Consider the following 20,824-nt stretch of genomic DNA (forward strand, 5'->3'; position numbering starts at 1 on the left):
AGAGCCCCTATCCCGATTAGCTACTGCGGCTTCAGGAGGAGTGCGGAAGAGGGCTCGATGGAATGGAATTGTGGCTGGTGGCGCTTCCGCTCGGTCACCAGATGCTGATGTGGCCTGCTGCTCAGGCCGCTCGGCTTGTGCCTTCTATTTTTGTTCCACAAGCTTAGCGGCCCTCGACTCGATTAGAGCGTCGAGTTCCTCCGTGGAAAGCGTCACTGTGTGTTGTCGTCCAGCTTCGTCCATTAATTCCGATCGGATGCAGGAGCGTTCCCACAGACGGCGCCAAATTGATCCTGTCCGAAAGCTGAATCAACGGACGCTGGGCACGTGGCGCTCTCCGGTTGCTGACGTGGGTCTTCGACTGCTGGTGCGAACTTCCGGCGATCTTGCAAAGAAGTCGGGCCGGGAAGGGGTTCCCGACGACGACCCTCCGACGCTCAAGTCAGAAAAACGAATAGCAAGAAGGTGGCGCCAGGGATCTCAGATTGCATACCTCCGGTGAAGTCTAATGGCCTTTATATAGAGCCACGGGAACTTGGTGCACGTAAACCGAGGTGTACACGTGTCATATCCCCTACCGCAGCATGGGCTTGTCAGAAAGCCATGTCTGACTCCATACCGCTACAGTCTGAGCGTCTCCTTGATGGGACAGCAGAACACCATACTGAGTATGGTATGGTCTTCGAACATGCCTGTTGTCAGCAACAGGGATCACTAAAATGACGTTCACACTGTCCTCTACTCTTTGACTTCCTCGTCTCGGATTGACCATCAAGCCGCTCGACCAGAGCATTCGTCTCTGGTCCGGCATAGTTGGTCGTCCGTCCGGGCAGGTTGAGGGTCGTCCGCCCGCTCGGCCCGTGTCGCCTGAAACCCTGGCCGAGCAGAAAACCGCTCAGCCTTCACTCTTGATTTGCAATGCGGCCGAGCGGACTATCCGCTCGGCTCGTATCGCCTGAGACCCTGGCCGAGCGGACAAACGGCTCGCCCTTCATTCGTGCGTTGTCTCGCGGCCGAACGGATTATCCGTTCGGCTCTATGCTCCTTCCTTCCTTGGCGCCCGGTCGAATGGTTGTTCTTTCGGGTAAGGGCTATTGCCTGGTGCTCGGCACGTCCTGCCCGCTCCTCGAGCACAGGGGGTTGACCCCCCCATTGACTGTCGATTTCCACGTGTTGTCGGACTTTCCCTTATGAGGGCCCCCCGGTCTTGCCACAGGATCATAGATGATAGGATATAATGATATATAATCGATCTAGCCAGTGAGATAAGACTTAATTGTTATTAGTATTGAATTCTCATCTATTTTTTTTTACCCTATTTTTAAAGGATTTAGAGTAGAAATTAGTAAAAAAGAGAAAATTAGAGTAATTTATTTCATATTTTTTTTATGGAATAAAATTTAATGCGTTTAACTCACATGCCTATTTGTTTTCGGCACTAACAATGACATGCGGCTAGTTAATTTCAATAATTATTTAAAAGTCAAAAACTTAAATCTAACATTCGAACTTGGTGGTCAAATGCCATGGCACCGCTTTGTTTATTTATTATTTTTTACAATATGTGGCTCAAAACGATAAAGACCTTGAAATTTTCAATATTTAATAAGGCCTTGTGGATAAAAATATCGTCAGTAATTGCAAATAATGCGACGAACTATGGCAAAGTAACTTTCCAGATTTGGAACGGGGACAAGTGAAACCCTAAAATTCATCTGTTTATTTTTATTTTTATTTTTCTGGGCAATAATTACAAATACGCATCCCTTCCTTTCCTCCTTGAGCACGAACCCCAATCCTTCTCCCGTCTCTGCGTTCGATCGCGCTGCGCTTCGACCTGATCCCTCGCGGGAGAGGAGCCTCGAAGAGGAGGGCGAAGAGATCAAAGGAAGAAGCGGTGAAGATATGGTGGAGACGAGGCGGAGCTCGGCGTCCACGAAACGGCCCCCTTCCGGACCATCCCCCGCGACTCCCCCGTCTTCGAAACGGCCGAAGGTGCGATTTCTCCCTCGCCCCTCTAAAATTGTCGATCTCGGCCTCTTGGGGCGATTTCTCACCTGAAGCGATTTCTGGCGGGGGATCCGCCTTCGGCCTTCAGGAGGAGGCAGGGGTCTCGCCCAAGAGGCAGCGGGAGGAGTCCCACAAAGAAGCGGCAGCAGCGGCTGACGACCAGCAGTTGAACTCCGATCAGCCTGGTAAGGACCCTCCGACAGAGGCCGCAACGCATGATGAGAAGCAAGGCGATCCCCCTGGCCACGCAGTCCACATGCTGGCAGGAGGTACGATCTTGAGCTTGGTTGCTTTGCGTGGGTGACTCTTGTTTCGGTTTCTTGAATCTTGTTCTTTAGACCTTTTTCTGTTCCCCTTGTCTTGTCTCCTATTAAAGAACGAGCAACCAAGGCGGAAAGCAGGAGCCATGGTCTCAGCTCTGTTGATAATTTGACGAAACGAGCAGAAAAAGTACAACAGAAGGCTGCATGGGCGAAGCTTATTTCACAACACTCTCAGGTAGTATTGCTGCGCTAATGTCTTTATCAGTTTCATAGAAACTAAATTTATTTCTCTGTTGGTTATATTTGACTTTTGCATCTGCTTCCTGTTCCTAAATGATACATCTATAGGATATCTAACGTTATACTAACCTGTCATAGAGTGGGTAATCATGAAAATGGTCAAAAAATTGTAACACTTAATGTGTATTACCTGCTCTTGATTACATTCAATCCATAATATTGGTTTAATGATTTTTTCTTGACGGTCAAAATTGGCTCTAAAATGAGAAAGATGTTTCCCATCCAAAGGATATATTCGCGATAGGATACCATGTTGTATGCTCTCTTTAAAGGAAATAGTTGTAATTGGTGACGGTGAAAACAAAGAACTCAAAGTATGAATTGTGTGAGAAACTTTAGAAACTAAATATTTCTAAGCTAAATGGTGTAGAAATTAAATAATAAAATAAATTTTTAATAATTAAGAAAGAAGTGGGAAAATAGTTAAAGCGAATATGGATATGAAATTTTATCTAAGAGTTTTAGATTTCTTGGATTTTATTATTCAACAAGAGAGTTATATGGATGGCAGTAGTTGGAATGGAAATAAGTTTTGGAGTCTTTTTGTAATTATTGTGTGCCCCTTAGGCAAAAAGGAAAGTTTCTTTGTAAGACTATGATACAACTGATCATACTCAATTGATCGATTTTCAGCAATTAAGAAGGAAAGCACTGGAAGTAATTAGATGTAGCTCCAATAGATAGTAAAATAAGAAACCTATCATACTGAATGGATCAAAATTTCAACAATTAAGAAGTAACACAATGGAATAAGTAGGTATAGTTTCAATAGATTATAAAGTAAAAATATTAAGCATAAGACATATGAATATGTTCAATGATGAGAGATTTATTATATCCAAGTTGAATCAATTGGAGTTATAGGTGTGAGGTGCAGATAAAATTCTCTTTTAACATAGTAAGTGTGAATTTAAACAATTTAGCTAAAGGGATAGTGGCTTGCATAGAGTACAATTGACATATAAAAGATCAATGAAATCAGCTGCAGTAATTTGTACTAGCAAAATTTGATGATGACGATAATATTCATGAGTGTGAAAGTGCAAACTCAGAATGTACCAAACTTAGATGCAATGGCTTCAGGCTTGTTTTGTGCGAAATGCTTGTTTTCCTTGTGAGTCAAACAAGAGACATCATATTGTCCATTGATAAACCAATAAGCAAAGGCAACTCCCATTATTTTTATTTTGTTAGTGTAGCGCTTTGCTCTATTTAGTACTTAGGTCCATGTTGCCGCCAACATTCATATGCTAGTAAAACCATATGTTTGCCATTGTTAAGATTGCAAAGACATTTCATGATACAAAATGAAGCAAATGAAATATAATATTTCCTTGGAAGACAAATTGTCAAATTTAGCTTAAGCAAAGCTAGTCGAAAATGGATTTATTTTTAGGAAATTAGAAAGAAATGCTATGGCCGAGTGCTATAAGAATAAAATCATTATTATCTACTTAAAAGAATCCATATTTGCTAAGCCTGAAAGAGATTATTCTTATGTTTTTATAATAAAAATTAATTTCCCGAGGCTTAAATTTTAATTTCTCAAGTTGTCTACCAAAAGTTACTTAGGCATGTGATGATTGCAATTAATTATTTAATCAACTTTAACAATGCTTATCCTCATAATAGTTGGGTAACATGAGTGTAATCAAATGGAGTATACCTTTAGACAAATAATCAAAAACAGAATGAAAATAGCACAATATCCATTGAATTCCATGGGATTAATGGCAAAAGTTTGGTGCTCTCCTTTGGTATCTCCAATCCTTCACCCACTCTACTCTTCTTGGTTTCTATGGCTACATAAAGGTGCTACTTGTATGATTCCTTATGATTTTACATTCAACACAAGGCAACTTACCATGATACCACAAGGTGAATCATATTCTTTTCTACTTTTATTGTTGTACCTTAGTATACACTATTTCCTGATATGTTTTTCCTCCCCGATGATGTTGGATGACACATGTCACATGGCATGCGCTAGAGATTAAATCAAGGATTCAATTCTCCTTGCTTCCAATTTAAAGAAGAGCGTTGTTTGGAGTCTTGTGTATATCATTTTTTCTAGCTGACTAAAATCATCATTGCATTAGCATGAAGATATTGGATCTAATGTTGAAATCTTGAGCCGTGTCGGCGTTTTAGTATTTTGGTATCATGTAGATGTTCTATGGTGTTGGTGGTGAATTAGAGGTAGAAGGGGATGACGAAGAAAATAAAATAAGTATATGTTTTACGATCCATCTAAAATGAAACAATTTTGACATTATCTTATATGGACGTAAATTGCGAAAAAAATATTATCTTAATTTATCTTGATTAGTGTAGTAGCATGTTAAGAGACGTTGAGTACCATCATGACATGATACTCATTAACATGATGGACACAATGGCACAAGAGACATTTTTTAGTAGTATCGAGTTTTGAAAATTTCTCAAAAAGATACCTTTCAATTGTGCCGCTAGGCACGGTAAGAGATTTCAAACCATGATTGGATCATTGGATAACATTGATTGGCCATGGTGGTATCAATCTTGTCTCATTTAGCATTGATCTAGAATAGGGCTTCAACTTTAGAAGGAGAGTGGAGGAAGATTTGATTGTGAAATAGGGGAAACTTTGACTCTAAAAAGGAAAGAGGGTGCGTGAGCAAGGGATGGAGTAGGAGGCTTTGACTTTTGACTTTGGAAGAGGTGGTAGAAAATGATAAGCTTTGGATTAAAAATTCAATGAATGTTTCTTTTTTTTTTCCCTACTGCAGGGCTTCTTCTTAGATGCCTTGCATCTAGGGATGAACACCATTAATTAAACATATGTTAGGATATATATATTTTGTTAAATTAAACAAATTAATCAAACACACATTAATTAAACATATTTTTAGGTTAGACTAATTAAACAATAAAATACATACTATCTATAAGTTTTTAATTAATATTGATAAATTGTATTAGTTTTTTTAATTTAGACACATTGATTGAATTAGTTATTAAGTTATAACTTATTTTTATTTAAGCTAATTTAATATCAATTAATATTTGATATTAGTTATTACTTACAAATTTTATTAATTTTTATATTACTTTACTAAATAACTTATAAATTATACTAAATAAAGATATTACTATTAATAAATTAAATTGACTATAAAATATGATTTGTTATTTAAATTAACACCCCCACATGAAATTATGCTTTAATTGAATAATTGCTAGTCTTAGTTTTAGAAGTAAATACAAGTAGAAGGGGAAAAAGGAGTTGGGGCATTGATGCGTAAAACACCCAATGTTGACATAATATAATATCGTGACCATCATCATTGCAACAGGAAAGTAATATGCCCAACACATAATGATACTATAAACAGTGCAATTGCAAAGTCTCTACCTGAAATTTCATATCTTTTTATTGTTAGCATAACTCTTTTTATGACTCTTTCCATCCTTTGAACCTTTGTCATCTCTACCGTCTTTGTACATTGGTTAAAATAGTTTTTTAATCACTGACCTCACACCAACATGAGTGTTTTGCATTTGCTCCCATATAAATCTTCATAATGGTCTGTTTTAGTGGATCAAGAGAAAGATGTCCATACCATTTTCCTTCATCACATGATGTACACTTCATGTGTATGGCGCCTCTTCCATCTATAGTATGGTAAGCAATACTGAATATAAAACTTCAATTCCCATAGTCTCTTGTTTCCTTCTCTAAAATCTAGAGAACAATCTAGAATCTATCAGTTAGAACACCATTAACATGTAAGCTTGCAAATTTATCAAAGCCGTAAGTCATTTTAATGGCAAGAAGTTGAGTTAAGCTTTATATACTCACCCAAATGACATCTCATACCCGCTAGAAGTTTTTAATAAACTTGAACTGAATCTTGCATTTTGACTTGGTTGTGATCTTTTTTATTTAGCATCTTAGTTAAATTTGGAAGCTTAAAGACATTAATCAAAGAATGCCATAAATATATTAAACAATATTTTATTATTTAAAATTATATTTTAGAAATTTAAAGTTGCTACCATGTGGCTTGGTGGTCACGGGTCCAAGTTGTGGTGGTCACGGGTCCAAGTTGTGGAAACAACTTCTTGTAATGTCGGGTAAGGTTGCGTATAATAGACCCAATGTTTCCTCGCGACCCACATTGGCATGCACCCGATTGTCCTTTTTATATTTTAGAAATTTAAATTCCTTGATTCCCAGAATTGAAATTCATTACTTATTTCTATTTTCCATTGTTCTTAACTTAAAATTCTCAGAATTGAAAATTCACCTTGAAAGGAAAGGTTCTAGAAAGATTGGCTGAATCTTGTGACTTTTGCTCAATTTGGCTGATTTCTTCTCATTTTCAAATGATTTCTTACCTATTTACACCTAATTCTCATCAAATTTCACTTCATCATATTCAATATTTTAGAAATTCCTAGCATACAACAACAAGAACAACCAAGCCTTATCCCACCTAGTGGGTCGACTATATGAATTCTTTAACGCCATTGAACTCTATCTCCTACGATATCATTATCTATACTTAAATAAATTTTATCTTATTTTATTGTTTCCAACCAAATCTTTTTTGATCTTCCTCGTTTGATATATGTGCTTGTTATAGTTTCACATCGCCTGACTGGAGCATTTATTGGTCGTCTAAGTATATGTCTGTACCATCTTAAACGTGTCTCTCGGAGTTTTCCCTCAATAGATGCAATTTCGACTTTCTCTCTAATGCTCTCATTTCTTATTTTGTCCATTCTTGTATGTCCATACATCTGCCTTAACATTCTCATCTATGCAACTCTCATCTTTTGCTCATGTTATCGAGTCATATCCCAACATTTAGCTTCATATAACATAGCAGATCTAACTATAATTTTATAGAACTTTTCTTTAAGTTTTAGAGGTACTTTACGGTCACATAAAACACTCGATGCTCTCCTCCATTTCAACCATCCTACTTGTATTTTATGTAAGACATCTCTCTTAATCCCTCCATCGTTTTGTAAAAATGGTCCTAAATATTTAAAACTTCGGTTCCGGGCAACTCGTCCTCTCATATCTTAACAATTGTCTCATTACTTTTAATATTGTTACACTTAAATTTCATATATTCTATCTTTAATCTACTAAACCTAAAACCTTTTCCTTCTAGTGTTTTCCGCCAAGATTATAGTTTGACATTTGGAGATTCTTAACATGTGTTTGAGAAATTTCTTGGAATTGAATTGGCCAACATTGATGCCTATCTGTGTTGGGATCAACTTAGTTTGCCAACCATGTTATATATCAAGGTTTAAAATTTTGAGCGATGTTGAAGTTTCAGTTTACGACCGGAATGATAGTTATATTTGGGCTAATACTATTTTGGTACTTTTTAAAATATAATATATTAATTTAAAAACATTTTTAATAATATTTGATTTTTATAGATGCTTGCTATTGAGTTATATTTGGGATGCTGTATGTTGAGTTTAAGTTTTAATATTATCTCATGAAATATTTGATGCTTGTTGATTAAAAGATAATTTAGGGTTAACTGAAATCACTAAGAACATAGCAAGAACAAATAGGTTTAAACTATATTTAATTTGGATTTATTTTGATCAATTTAAAATTAAACCATATTTATATATAGAATAATATAATTTATCAGTAGTAATATATTTATAAGGTTAGAAATTATATATTATATATTTATTTTTTTTAACAATCTATTTTCTCCATCTTAATGAGACTTTTCCTCATGTACAGATAAAGGAGAAGAAAAAGTTAACCATCCTTTAAGAGGTTTTTTTTTTTTTTCCTTTTTGTTTACCTCATGAATGAATGAAAGAGGGGAAAAAATTAACTATGAGTTTAGGAATTTTTTTTTATACCTTTGTGGACGGATGAAGTAGGGGAAAAAATTAACTATTCGTAAAGAGTTTCAGAGCTTTTTTCTATCCTTATCGACGGATGGAGGAGGAAAGAAATTAAAGAGGAAGGATAAAGAAATTTAACATGAAGAATGGAAAGCATAAAGGAGGAATAAAATAAGAGGGAAAAAGAAAGAAATAGGGAAAAAGAATAAAAAGATAAAAAATATTAAACATAAAAAGTAAAAAATATAAAAGAAAGCCAGCTGTTGGCTTCCTTCGCTGCCTCGTGAATGCAGCGCGAGGTCGTGGCATCCCCTGCCGCGTCGTGGAGGTCGTTGTGAGGTCCCGGCTCCGGTTTCAAACCTGTGCTGGTTGGCGGATAGAACAGTAAATTTTACCTATGCTAACTAGCACGACACGATATCTTAATCCATGTTATATATCACAATGTACCCATAGGGATTTATCGTCAGGCTGTTGATAAGATACCGGAGGTTCGCATAGTTAAACAACTTCCTGTTGTACTTCATTTGGTTGTCAAAACAGTTATAGCAGAGTGAGGGTGCTTGATCTATTTTTTCTTTGTCTAGTTTAGTTGCTTGGTACTTATTTCTAGTCTGGTATTTGACTCAGTTGTCTTTCTCTGTCTAGAACCCCCACCTTCTTCTATCCAATCCTCACTTCACTGTTGGCCAAAGCCCGACCTGTAACTTGTGGTTAAAGGATCCATCTGCCAGCAAAACTCTTTGCAGATTGAGACATTCCCAGGTACAAATGAGGACATTAACATTGGTAAACTAATATTTTGAGTTGATATTTTTATGTAATTTTATTTGTTATTATTATAACATCAGCTTGGAGGTGCATCAGTTGCAATGCTTGAAATAGTAGGAAGGAAAGGATTTGTGCAGGTAAATGGAAAGAGTTTTGAGAGAAATTCAAATGTTGTTCTCATGGGAGGGGATGAACTAATTTTTAGTGCTTCTGGGAAACATGCTTATGTATCCTTTCTGAAAATCTGATTAGTACCGCATCTCAGTATTTGTTATCCATTCCTTGGGAGAAAATTCCTTATCTGTAGGCAGATATTTCAGCTACTTAAGAATAACAATTCAGCTGTGTCAATGCCACCTTCGCCGCTTGATATTTCGGAACCAAAGGTTCTCTCTGCAAAAGAAGTACAAGTTGAAACCAGGTCTGGGGATCCATCAGCAGTTGCTGGAGCTTCAATACTGGCATCCCTTTCTAATAACATGAAGGACCTTCCTGGTGTTCCTTCATCACCTAATGATGAGAATGCTCAGGAAGGTTTAGAAAAGCCCGACTTGGATTCTGTTTGTGATGCATCAGAAGATTGCAATCCTGATCTTGAGAAAGGCTCAGATATTCTGAAGGAAACTTCTCAAAATGATGTGGGTGCTGAGTTTCCAACTGATAATCCTGATGCAGTCATATCTTCTGATCTTGGTGGAGATGAGGTCATGCAACTTGATTGTATTGGTCCTGATGCTCATAATGATGATGAAATTGGTAAGGTTTCTGCTCTAGACTATGAAACAAGGCCCTCTTTAAGAATGCTTGCAGCATCTCCTACATCTAATCTGAATTTGACTGGAAATGCATACAAAGAATTTGATGACCATAGGGATTTCCTCAAGGATCTGGAATCAACAACTTCCATTCCTACTAATAGATGCCAAGCTTTCAGAGATGGTTTGAAACAAGGAATACTCAATCCAAGTGATATTCAAGTTTCGTTCGACAAGTTTCCCTACTATTTGAGGTGAGATGTCAGGTTCATATCTTTACATATTGCTTACTCAATATTTAGTTATGTTTTCTTCGGTTTGTCATATTCTGAACAGTTGTTGTAAATTTCTTGTTCTTAATTTTGTCTGCTCTTTATATTTGTTGTTTATTCTGAAACAAATTAAGCGAAGAGCTGAAACCTCAGTTCCTTTCTCATACTTGTCCTCTATGATACTCGAATAAGGGCGTGATACATTATTACCCTTCATACGTGTTGGTACAGATTGAGACCTGCCAGTATGGCATTGGTTTCTGCATCATCTTTATTTAAAAGTATCTGTTTGAATACAAGAGCAATAGGATATTTTAATCAGAGGGTTTAGATTGATTAACACATCAATGGAATAAGAAAATTCTCATCTTCATTAGATTGTGTTTAATCCTGGAAACAACCTCTTGCAAAAAAGCAGGGTAAGACTGCGTATAATGGATCCTTCCCCGGGACCCCTATGGTGGGAGCTTCGTGCACCGGGCTCCCTTAATAATAATAATAATATTAGCTTGTGTTTAATGCATGTTACTTGGCCTTGGGTATGCATATTCAATATTGACATAGATCTAGTTGTCTGAGATATAGTCAATAAGGGTGTCAGTGCCCAACTAAGAATCTGTGTGGTGTTGGATGTGTGACATAGTACCATGTGGATAGGCTGTATCTGAATATCAGAGTATCTGATAGTATCTAAAAATTGATGAATTATTCAAATTTTAATCTTAAAAAATCTTATAGGGTAGAGACCTTAGGATTGATGACCAAGAAATATCTATAAAGAACTTCGATTTTGAATTGGTCTTCACACTTAGAAAGCTTCTTGTTTCTTTGAGTTTGTAAAATTAAGAAGCTACATTTCTATGCTATTTTTTTAATTGATTGTAAAATTTCTAGAAGGCATCCAATGGTAACCTGTGCTATAATGTTTGAAGTTAAATAGCAATCACAAAGCACTATTTGGTAATATTTGCTATTTTCCCTCCATATATATGACATGTTACAAGTTTTTTTCTTCAATATTGTTTACTTCAAATCAAAGTATGCTGGAACTATCACGTTTTGGTTGCTTAGGTCTTATGTTTTTTTTTTCCTTTTTGGATTTTAATAGTAAACAGGAATCATTGATGTGGTTTTCAAATAAAATCTTAATTATTATTTTTAATCCCGGAATGAAGGATTTGTACATAGTTGTCAAAATTGGCCATTAACAATACGGATTGCTAGAACTGGATAAGTACTGGCAAATCTAAACGGTTCTTTCTTGAGAAATCGAGCATCTTGTAAAGATTAAAGGAGAGGTCCAAAACAAATTAGAGTTCCCTAGAAATTAGCTAGAGATATGTAAAATTTTACTACAAAATGGATGAATTTGATGGAAATGGTTGAGATTTGGTTTGATTAGGCTAATTTTAGAAATGTTACCGAATCTAATTGATTTTTCATAAGCGATAAAATGACAACATGATTATATCTTATTAATAGTTTGATATCATTAATAGCATAATAATAATTTGATATAATTGATTTTTATAAAAAGGAAAAAAATATATACTTGATTTTTATGATAATATATTATGTGGTATTAATCTAAATTTATCTAATCCATTATTTATTATTGTATAATGTATTGTCAACCATACCGATACCTAGTGGGATAAGATTTGATTTTGTTTTACTTTTACAATGCCGCATGTAATAATTTTATTTTATGTTTCTATTTTTTCATGAAAATTGTTACTATTCCATGATGTCACCAATGATAATAATTTCGTACCACCGATAATTTTTAGAATCATCATTGTAAACAATTCTTTTTATCATAGACATCCAATCCTACAAACTGTTCAGATGAGGTAGTGTTGTTCATTATTATTATTATTATCATTTTTTACTATCATGGTACAGATGAATTTCTAGTCCTTCACTTGATACAGTGCACAGGCATTTGCAAGTATACCCCACATCATTATCAACCTATGTGAGGATTATATTTTAAATCATAATAACTTGCCTCCGTTTTTTTATTATCTAATTGTAGATCTTAATTTTTTTATTTCATTTTGTGAATATTTTTGTTCGACATGAAATTGAATCTAAATTAGATCATTCATACTATGACATGTTCTCTGTGTGTAAATATTATGTTATTGCTAAACTATCATGATCTAGGTGGTTGATGAGATTAAAATTTAAAACTCTTGTCCCTCATACTCTCTATGGACTTTGATATGAGGCTATGAGCTACATGGTCCTCTTTCTGGTTGCATCTTCAATTTGATTCTATAATGACAATGTAGATGATAGATGCAGTACAACCATGGATTAAACTCTTAGTTTTGTTTTGCCTTATACGGTTGAAACATTTCGTTCAGCCTCCAGTGCCGACGCACCTGAGGCCCCATGGATGTGTCGTGCTAGCCCAGTGACACGTCCAGAGGCATCATGCATAGAGATAATGGATCGGGTTCAGGTCGGATTTCATATCCTCCGTTATACCCATCGATTATTGGATATTCATATCCATTAAATGATTGAATATCTTCTATACTAATAATTTTTCTTTTTTCCATTCAATTATCATCATTCAACAAAAGCCTATTCCCAATATCAACAAAAAATAGTTAGTGAGTATTGGGAAAAGAAAATTTTCTTTAATATATATTATTTAATCTGATATTCAGGTCAGATATCAGTAGTCCCTCCATATCCTCCTCTATTCGGGTCGGACATCGAATCCTCCATCAGGTTTGGAGGAAATTGCCATCCCTAGTCAAGCGGGCCGGAATAGTGGGGGCGAGGGAAGGTTGTAATTTAATTAAACTTATGTTAATAGTTTTAATCAACTCCTAGATATGGTTGGGATAATTTAAATAGGCTTAATTAAAACTTAATAAAATTCTCTCTCTCTTTCTCTCTCTCTCTCTCTCTCTATATATATATTACGCCACACACCCTATGCTGCACACCCTATGAGCACCTAATGTAATTTTTGTGTGTGCTTAAGACTATATCCTAACCCCCCTAAACCAAGCTTAAAAAAAAACTATGAAAAATATTTTATATTTAAATATTTAGATTAAATTTTTTATTCTTAGTTAAAATATTTTATATTTTTAAAAGTACCGAAACTATGTCAGTATGATATGATACTGAGACGATATTGTTCAGGACCTAAACCTCGACACGGTTTGAGATTTTAAATCATGAGTACAACTAAGCCATACTTGACCATCAAAGTTTTTTTTTTATTTAGTTGGCACTAGATATCTAGCTTATACCAACTAATTTTGGGGTGTCCGGTCGGCCTCACAGACCGACCATTAGGATAAATCGGGAAGTGCTCACAGCGGGCGTGTCTATTAGCCCAATGTTCTTAGGTCAATCACCCATTAAGAGAAATTCATCCGTTACTCCACTGAAGTTGGGACGGGATCCTTAGATGTCTAGGAAATTGAGAAGGTGCTCGTCGAAGTTGGGGCTGCATTTCTTCATTGAATAATATGTTTGATGATTTAGCATATCAGATTATTTTTTTTCCATATCATCATATGTAACAGGATTTCCCAGGGACTCCGCATGGCGGGAGCTTCGTGCACCGAGCTGTCTTTTTTTTTATCATATGTATACCCTTCTTGCATATCCTGATTTGGCATTTCTTCCTTTACAATCAAGTCTCTTCTCAACTTTTTGTTGTGTATTCTCCAAACCCTGATTCGGCATACCAAACTGTTAGTCCTTTGTCATTGTCACTTTATCTAGCGAGGCGCAAAAAAATAGCAAGTATAAAATGTATTCCATGAAATTTAAAGTTTTATTATTGAGATATCAACTTGGATTAGGTGCTTATTGCAAAATGATATTGCTTGATGTGCTCTCGTCTCTATATCAGAACACTTATGCCTCTAATTCATGTAGGTCCAAAAGTTAAAAAAAAAAGGGGCAGCCCGGTGCACGAAGCTCCCGCTATGCGGGGTCCCAGGGAAGGATCCATTGTGCGCAGCCTTATCTTGTTTTTTGCAAGAGGCTGTTTTCAGGATTCGAACCCGTGACCTTTTGGTCACAAAACAACAACTTTACCGGAAAGTTGTTCCAAGGCTCCCCGTCTTGTAGGTTCAAAAGTTGGCAACTGGAATTCGTATAGCTAGTGTATTATGTAAATACTGTTGGTCCCTTTGGAGGCCGGCAAGAGGGGAGGGGTGAATTGCCCTACAAAATAAAACTCGAACCTTTCTCGGATTTCAACTATATAATGAACACTTGTAATAAATAAATAAAAGAGACTAAGTAAAGAAAAGCAGACACCAGAGTTTTACTTGGTTTGCAATCAGGGGATTGCTAATCCAAGGAATGTAAGCGCACTATCTAATTCTCCTCTAGGCGGAGTAGCCTCTTTACAACGTTGACAGCACAAATGAAAAGAACAAAATTGAAAACACAGAAGGAATTGATTACAAGTTCGTTGTCTTGAATGTACGGATCAGTACTTTATTTATAGTACTGGTCCGGGCGCCCCCGGGGGGATAAATTTTATCCCCCAACGGTCAGCTCGCGATCAGCTTCGATCTGGTTAAATATGAACCCTCGGGCGCCCGGAATGGTTCCGGGCGCCCGGACTTGTCAAGTCAACAAAGTTGACTCTGCTCCAGGCTCTCTGCTCCGGTTCAGCTCGTCTCAGTTCGGCTCGTCTTGGTCCGGGTCTGTTCGCTCCGGTTCCGCTAGTTTGGGTGATCTCGGCCTTCCGGAATAGGGCTCACCCGAACCCATGTTCCGGCCTTCTCCTCGAGCAGCCTTCCTTCTCGGTTTCTCGTCCCTCGAGCGTCTCACACGCTCTTCTCGTCCACCGGTGTACTCTTCCGCGGACACCTCGTCCCTCGGACGCACCGAGCCCGTCGGCTCTTTCCCGTGCCGTCCTTCTCGCTAGCCGCGTCTTCCGCTCGACTTCCTGTGTTCCTAAGCTCCTGCACACTTAGACACAAGGGTTAAACAAACACAGGACCTAACTTAGCTTGTTTGATCACATCAAAACACCTTGGGGTTCCAACAATCTCCCCCTTTTTGATGTGAGCAACCCAAGTTAAGTTAGGGTAACCATATGCAATAAAAACGATTTATATTCCAATAAGTCCAAATATTTTTCAATTGAAAAATTATAGTACCTCCCCCGACTTAACATATTTCTCCCCCTTTGATCACATAAAAATTGGGGTTATAAATAAATCTAAGGTAAATTCAAACAAAAACTTTAAGTGTAAAATATTTAATAATGTCTAAGTAAAATTTTCATAAAAATTTCTAAGAAAAAAATTTTCTAAGTTAAGTTAAAAATATTTTCTAACACAAATTGAATAACTCTTTTAAAGCATTAAGTAATTTGAATTAATGCTTTTTCAGTTAGTCAATTAAACTTTTCATTTCGATACTTGGCTTCCAGGGCATGGTGAGGCACTAGGCCTTCTTGGTTATTGGAGCAACAACCACTTCCTTAGACAAAGCCTCATAAAGAAATTAGTTGTTTAATTTCCTTGCTGAAAATGCTAAGTCTAATTTTAATTTTAGATTAAATAGATTTTTGGAACCCAATAGAGGTTCCTACCTATAGGATTAACCAAGTATTTCCTAGGTATATAGATTTTTGATATATTTCTAATTTGACTTTGATGTAATCTATAATACCAATTTAAACCTCTATAATATCTAAAAGTAGAAAGATTTGAACCATAAGATTTTTTCAATCTTTCTATTTCTTCTTTTAGTTTTTCATTTTCAATTTTCAGTTTTTCAAAATCCTCTATAAGACATGATTTTGTCAAAATTCTCTTTGTTTCTAAAATTTCATTTTCTAATTTGGCATTTTTATTTTCTAATTTATACATGGATTTAGTCATAGCTTTGATACCAAAGTAAAGTTCATCAGGGGGTAAGAGGCATACCTTACTTACCATATCAGACTTGAAGCCTGAATCTCCCCCTGCTTCGCTACTTCCATCTGAGGTCGCTCCCCCTTCATCGATGCTGGGTTCTGATGTACTTTGTCCTTCGTGGCTTGCCATCAGTGCAATCCCCGCATATTCTTGAGCTTCTGATTCAGATGAAGAAGTGTCATTCCAAGTTGCTTTTAGGTTGTGTTTCTTGGGTGTCTTCATTTTGACCTTCTTGAGTTCTGGGCAGTCTTCCCTTAGGTGTCCCTCCTTCTGACATTGATAGCACCGTACCTTTCTTCTACCTTTTTGATTCTTTTTATTCTGCATTTTAAATTTATTAGATCTAAAAAACTTTTTAAAGTTTCTTACCATGTACGCTTCTTGATCGTCTTCGGAGTCTGACTCAAGTTCATCCTTGTTGGTTGCGTTCAGCGCCATAGTCTGGGTTGTGTCCTTTGATATCTCTGCATATTTAGTTTCGTGTAATTCAAGGGTAGAAAACAACTCTTCTAAAGTACTTACCTCCAGGTCTTTTGAGATGTAGTAAGCATCGACGATTGATGTCCACTCCGGAGTTCTTGGAAACGCGTTGAGCGCGTAGCGTATAGTGTCCCGGTTTGTTACCGTTTCACCAAGGTTTTCGTGATCAGTAACTAGTTCTTTTACCTTTGCACGTAGACCGGCTACTTTCTCACCTTTCTCTAGACGGATGTTCATCAGTTTGTTGTGGAGGATGTCCCTTCTAGCGAGCTTTGCTTCGGACGTGCCTTCGTGGAGTTCCAAGAACTTCTCCCAAAGTTCTTTAGCAGATAAATAGTTTCCGATGCGGTTGATCTCTTGAGGCGGTAACACGCTCAGCAGGTGATGTTCCGCACGGCTGTTTGCTACCGACTCATTCTGCTCCTTCTTTGTCCAATCGCTCTCTTCTTTTTCTTTTCCATCTTTATCTATTGGAGCTACAAAATCATATTTCATAATAAATCGAATTTCAAAATCTGTTTTTAGGAATACCTCCATACGACGCTTCCAGTCTGCGAAGTTCCCCTCGAATTTTGGTGGAACGATGCTTGGTCCGACCATCTTTGTTGCTTCGATCGGCGGTTAGTCCTCCTGAAGCACCTAGCTCTAATACCACTTGTTGGTCCCTTTGGAGGCCGGCAAGAGGGGAGGGGTGAATTGCCCTACAAAATAAAACTCGAACCTTTCTCGGATTTCAACTATATAATGAACACTTGTAATAAATAAATAAAAGAGACTAAGTAAAGAAAAGCAGACACCAGAGTTTTACTTGGTTTGCAATCAGGGGATTGCTAATCCAAGGAATGTAAGCGCACTATCTAATTCTCCTCTAGGCGGAGTAACCTCTTTACAACGTTGACAGCACAAATGAAAAGAACAAAATTGAAAACACAGAAGGAATTGATTACAAGTTCGTTGTCTTGAATGTACGGATCAATACTTTATTTATAGTACTGGTCCGGGCGCCCCCGGGGGGATAAATTTTATCCCCCAACGGTCAGCTCGCGATAAGCTTCGATCTGGTAAAATATGAACCCCCGGGCGCCCAGACCTGTCAAGTCAACAAAGTTGACTCTGGTCCAGGCTCTCTGCTCCGGTTCAGCTCGTCTCAGTTCGGCTCGTCTTGGTCCGGGTCTGTTCGCTCCGGCTCCGCTAGTTTGGGTGATCTCGGCCTTCCGGAATAGGGCTCACCCGAACCCATGTTCCGGCCTTCTCCTCGAGCAGCCTTCCTTCCCGGTTTCTCGTCCCTCGAGCGTCGCGCCCGCTCTTCTCGTCCACCGGTGTACTCTTCCGCGGACACCTCGTCCCTCGGACGCACCGAGCCCGTCGGCTCTCTCCCGTGCCGTCCTTCTCGCTAGCCACGTCTTCCGCTCGACCTCCTGTGTTCCTAAGCTCCTGCACACTTAGACACAAGGGTTAAACAAACACAGGACCTAACTTAGCTTGTTTGATCACATCAAAACACCTTGGGATTCCAACAAATACTATCAGTTTTGACGTTATGCTGGGGAGGGTATCGAGATATTGTCTATTCCTTCTATTTGTCGTGTGCTAACTTGTATGAAAATCTTCATAATCAGATCTATTGCTTGTCAGATATTGTCTTTTGGTTATATTGCTTCGAAGTTCCTAAGTTTAGTTGAAAGATAGTAATGAGAGAAATGCTTAGTATCATAGCCTCATGCATGTATAGACTATAAGTTGAAATCTCAATTTTATTTCTTCAATAATCTTGTTTGAGCAACCATTTATTAAAATTTCTTTTTGATCTTCCAGTGAAAACCTGAAAAAAATTCTCATGATTTGTGCATTTATTCACCTGGAACGCAAGGAATTCATAAAATACGCTGCAGATATTTCATCAGTGAACAATCGAATTCTATTGTCTGGTCCAACAGGTATGATGGAAATTGTCTGGCCCTACAATTGGATTTTATTTTCAATTTCAAAGAATAGAGATGGAATTTTGCACCCATTAATCTAAGATGAGTTTGTTTACCTATCTAGGATCTGAAATATATCAAGAAACTTTAATAAAGGCCCTTGCCAAACAGTTTGCTGCTAGATTGCTCATAATTGATTCTCTCCTGTTACCCAGTGTAAGTTTTTTCTATTATCCAATACCTTTATTTTAAATAAAAAATCTCTTACAATTGGTTGTTTAGATACACCCTTACCATTGAAAATTGAATATTTTATCCACATGATGATAAAATTGTTGCTCATTGATCCTGGGAACTTGAAAACAATTGATTGCAGGGATCATCTTCTAAGGACTCAGAACCGTTGAAAGAGGTTGTGAGCATGGACAAACAAGGCATCTTTTCTAAGCACCGTACTGCACTGATTGACAGTGCACAACTGAGAAAACCAGCTTCCAGTGTGGAAGCTGATATTGTGGGGACATCTTTAAATTCACAATCTCTCCCAAAACAAGAGATATCTACTGCAACATCAAAGAACTACACATTCAAAGAAGGTTAGCCAATGTTTTAGCTTGTCTAATGTTTGATGGTTTATCTTAGTTGTAAGCTTAAGGAAACAGGATCTTGATTTTCTACAGGTGATAGGGTAAAATATGTTGGATCATTTCCTTCATCGGGCTTTCCTCTTCAGGCACCTCAAAGGTATAAATCTTGTTTTAAATTATTATGTTTCAAATTTTTATTTTTAGTTTATCATATATTCCAATCCTTTTACTTTGCTAACTATTAAACTTAATATCTTTTGTTGGGTTGCTAAGATGTTACTCATAATGCTGACTCAGAGGAAATTTTTAACTGAAGAACTTCATAAACTGAGCTATTATTTCTCTAGATCTAGGGTCAAGTGCTGGCCCTATGACTTTGCTCCATGTTGTGGACTTGCAGTTATTATGTATCTACATTTTTTCTCTTTTGGGGAATTTCCATTTAATACTATTTAATGTGGAATCCACTATTCATAAACTTTGCTTGCTTGATTTTTAGAGTATCTACTCGACTTATTAGCTGTCAGTTGTTACACTTGTCATGTACACTACAATACAGTCTTCTTGATACAGTCATATGTCGATGCAATTATTATATGGTTTTAGAGTATTTGTTTGGTTCATTGCAAGGTTCCAAATATTCTGTTTTAGTCAGCACAGGAAAACCATAGCATTCTGCCCATGGGCCAAAATTGAAATGGGGCCTTCACAGATGTAGATGATACCTCTACATTGAGTTTTTGATTGCTCGATGCCTGCCTTCACTTTTCTACCTAAATCAATCATCTGTTAACCCATTGAACTTATCCTGTTTTGCTGTCCTAAAATTCATAACGGGATTAAACCTTTATTTCATTCTGACCCTTGGAACACCTCTTTGTTTCAACAAGGTAAGCTATAAGCCTGCCCTCCAACAACCCCTTGCTTCCACCTTTCTCATTATTGCCATTGGCACCACATGTCGGCATGTTGACATAACATGCTACTGTTTTGTTCTGCATGGAGACCAAAGGAACTTTAAACGATCATGCACATTGGTTTTCAGTTGTTAAACATTTTATGAATGTGATTTCGATTTTCTTATTTATATAGTCATGCACATAGTAAGGTACATCCATTTAGTTTGGTTGATGCAACTATTATTCGGTATTTTGTCATTACACATGACAGAAAAAAGTGCAGCTCCATAGCAGACAACAAAAAATATCATTAACCATTAATTCTATTGATGGTTTTTCATATCACATTTTCCGTATAATTTGTTTTTATTTGTTATATACTTTTAGTTTTACTTGTACAGTGGGCCTTACCTAGTATAACCCAAAATGCTTTTAGATCCATGTGATTATTATATTGTAGTTGGCTCGTTCTAAAGGGTAACAGCTGCCTCTTATTTGTGCGACCTTAAAGTCCTAACATGTGGATGAAGTTTATGATCTTAGGCATGCTTGGTTTTACTGTCCATGCATAATTATTGAATGTGAACTTGACTACCGGTTGATTCGAGCAGAGAACCAGGCAACCAGAACCATGTGTCAGTCCAATTTGCTTGCTAGAAAACATGATCAGTTCATTTGTTTTCCAGAATTTAAGTTTTCTTAAATTCTTATATCTATTTTCTTGTATATTTACAGTTTATACTTATATATCATTTAAATGTTTTTATATA

The 20,824-nt window shown here is 37.1% G+C and overlaps 1 protein-coding gene across 2 annotated transcripts in view; it reads left to right on the plus strand.

Annotated features, from left to right (window-relative positions):
- Window positions 1-1,740: 1,740 nt before the first annotated feature.
- Window positions 1,741-20,824, plus strand: part of LOC122002771 — a 43,054-nt gene continuing 23,970 nt past the window's right edge. The window contains exons 1-11 of one of the 2 annotated variants that reach the window (XM_042558082.1): window positions 1,742-1,995; window positions 2,099-2,279; window positions 2,387-2,508; window positions 9,096-9,212; window positions 9,299-9,445; window positions 9,530-9,974; window positions 10,074-10,227; window positions 18,462-18,583; window positions 18,693-18,784; window positions 18,945-19,164; window positions 19,249-19,312. In XM_042558082.1, coding sequence (XP_042414016.1) covers window positions 1,906-1,995; window positions 2,099-2,279; window positions 2,387-2,508; window positions 9,096-9,212; window positions 9,299-9,445; window positions 9,530-9,974; window positions 10,074-10,227; window positions 18,462-18,583; window positions 18,693-18,784; window positions 18,945-19,164; window positions 19,249-19,312 — 1,754 coding nt within the window. In that variant the 5' untranslated portion in view covers window positions 1,742-1,905. Of the gene's footprint in view, window positions 1,996-2,098; window positions 2,280-2,386; window positions 2,509-9,095; window positions 9,213-9,298; window positions 9,446-9,529; window positions 10,228-18,461; window positions 18,584-18,692; window positions 18,785-18,944; window positions 19,165-19,248; window positions 19,313-20,824 lie in introns of both variants that reach the window. The other variant, XM_042558081.1, reaches the window with a different exon arrangement.

Source organism: Zingiber officinale, chromosome 7A (genome assembly GCF_018446385.1).
Source record: "Zingiber officinale cultivar Zhangliang chromosome 7A, Zo_v1.1, whole genome shotgun sequence".
In the NCBI taxonomy this organism is placed as follows: domain Eukaryota; kingdom Viridiplantae; phylum Streptophyta; class Magnoliopsida; order Zingiberales; family Zingiberaceae; genus Zingiber; species Zingiber officinale.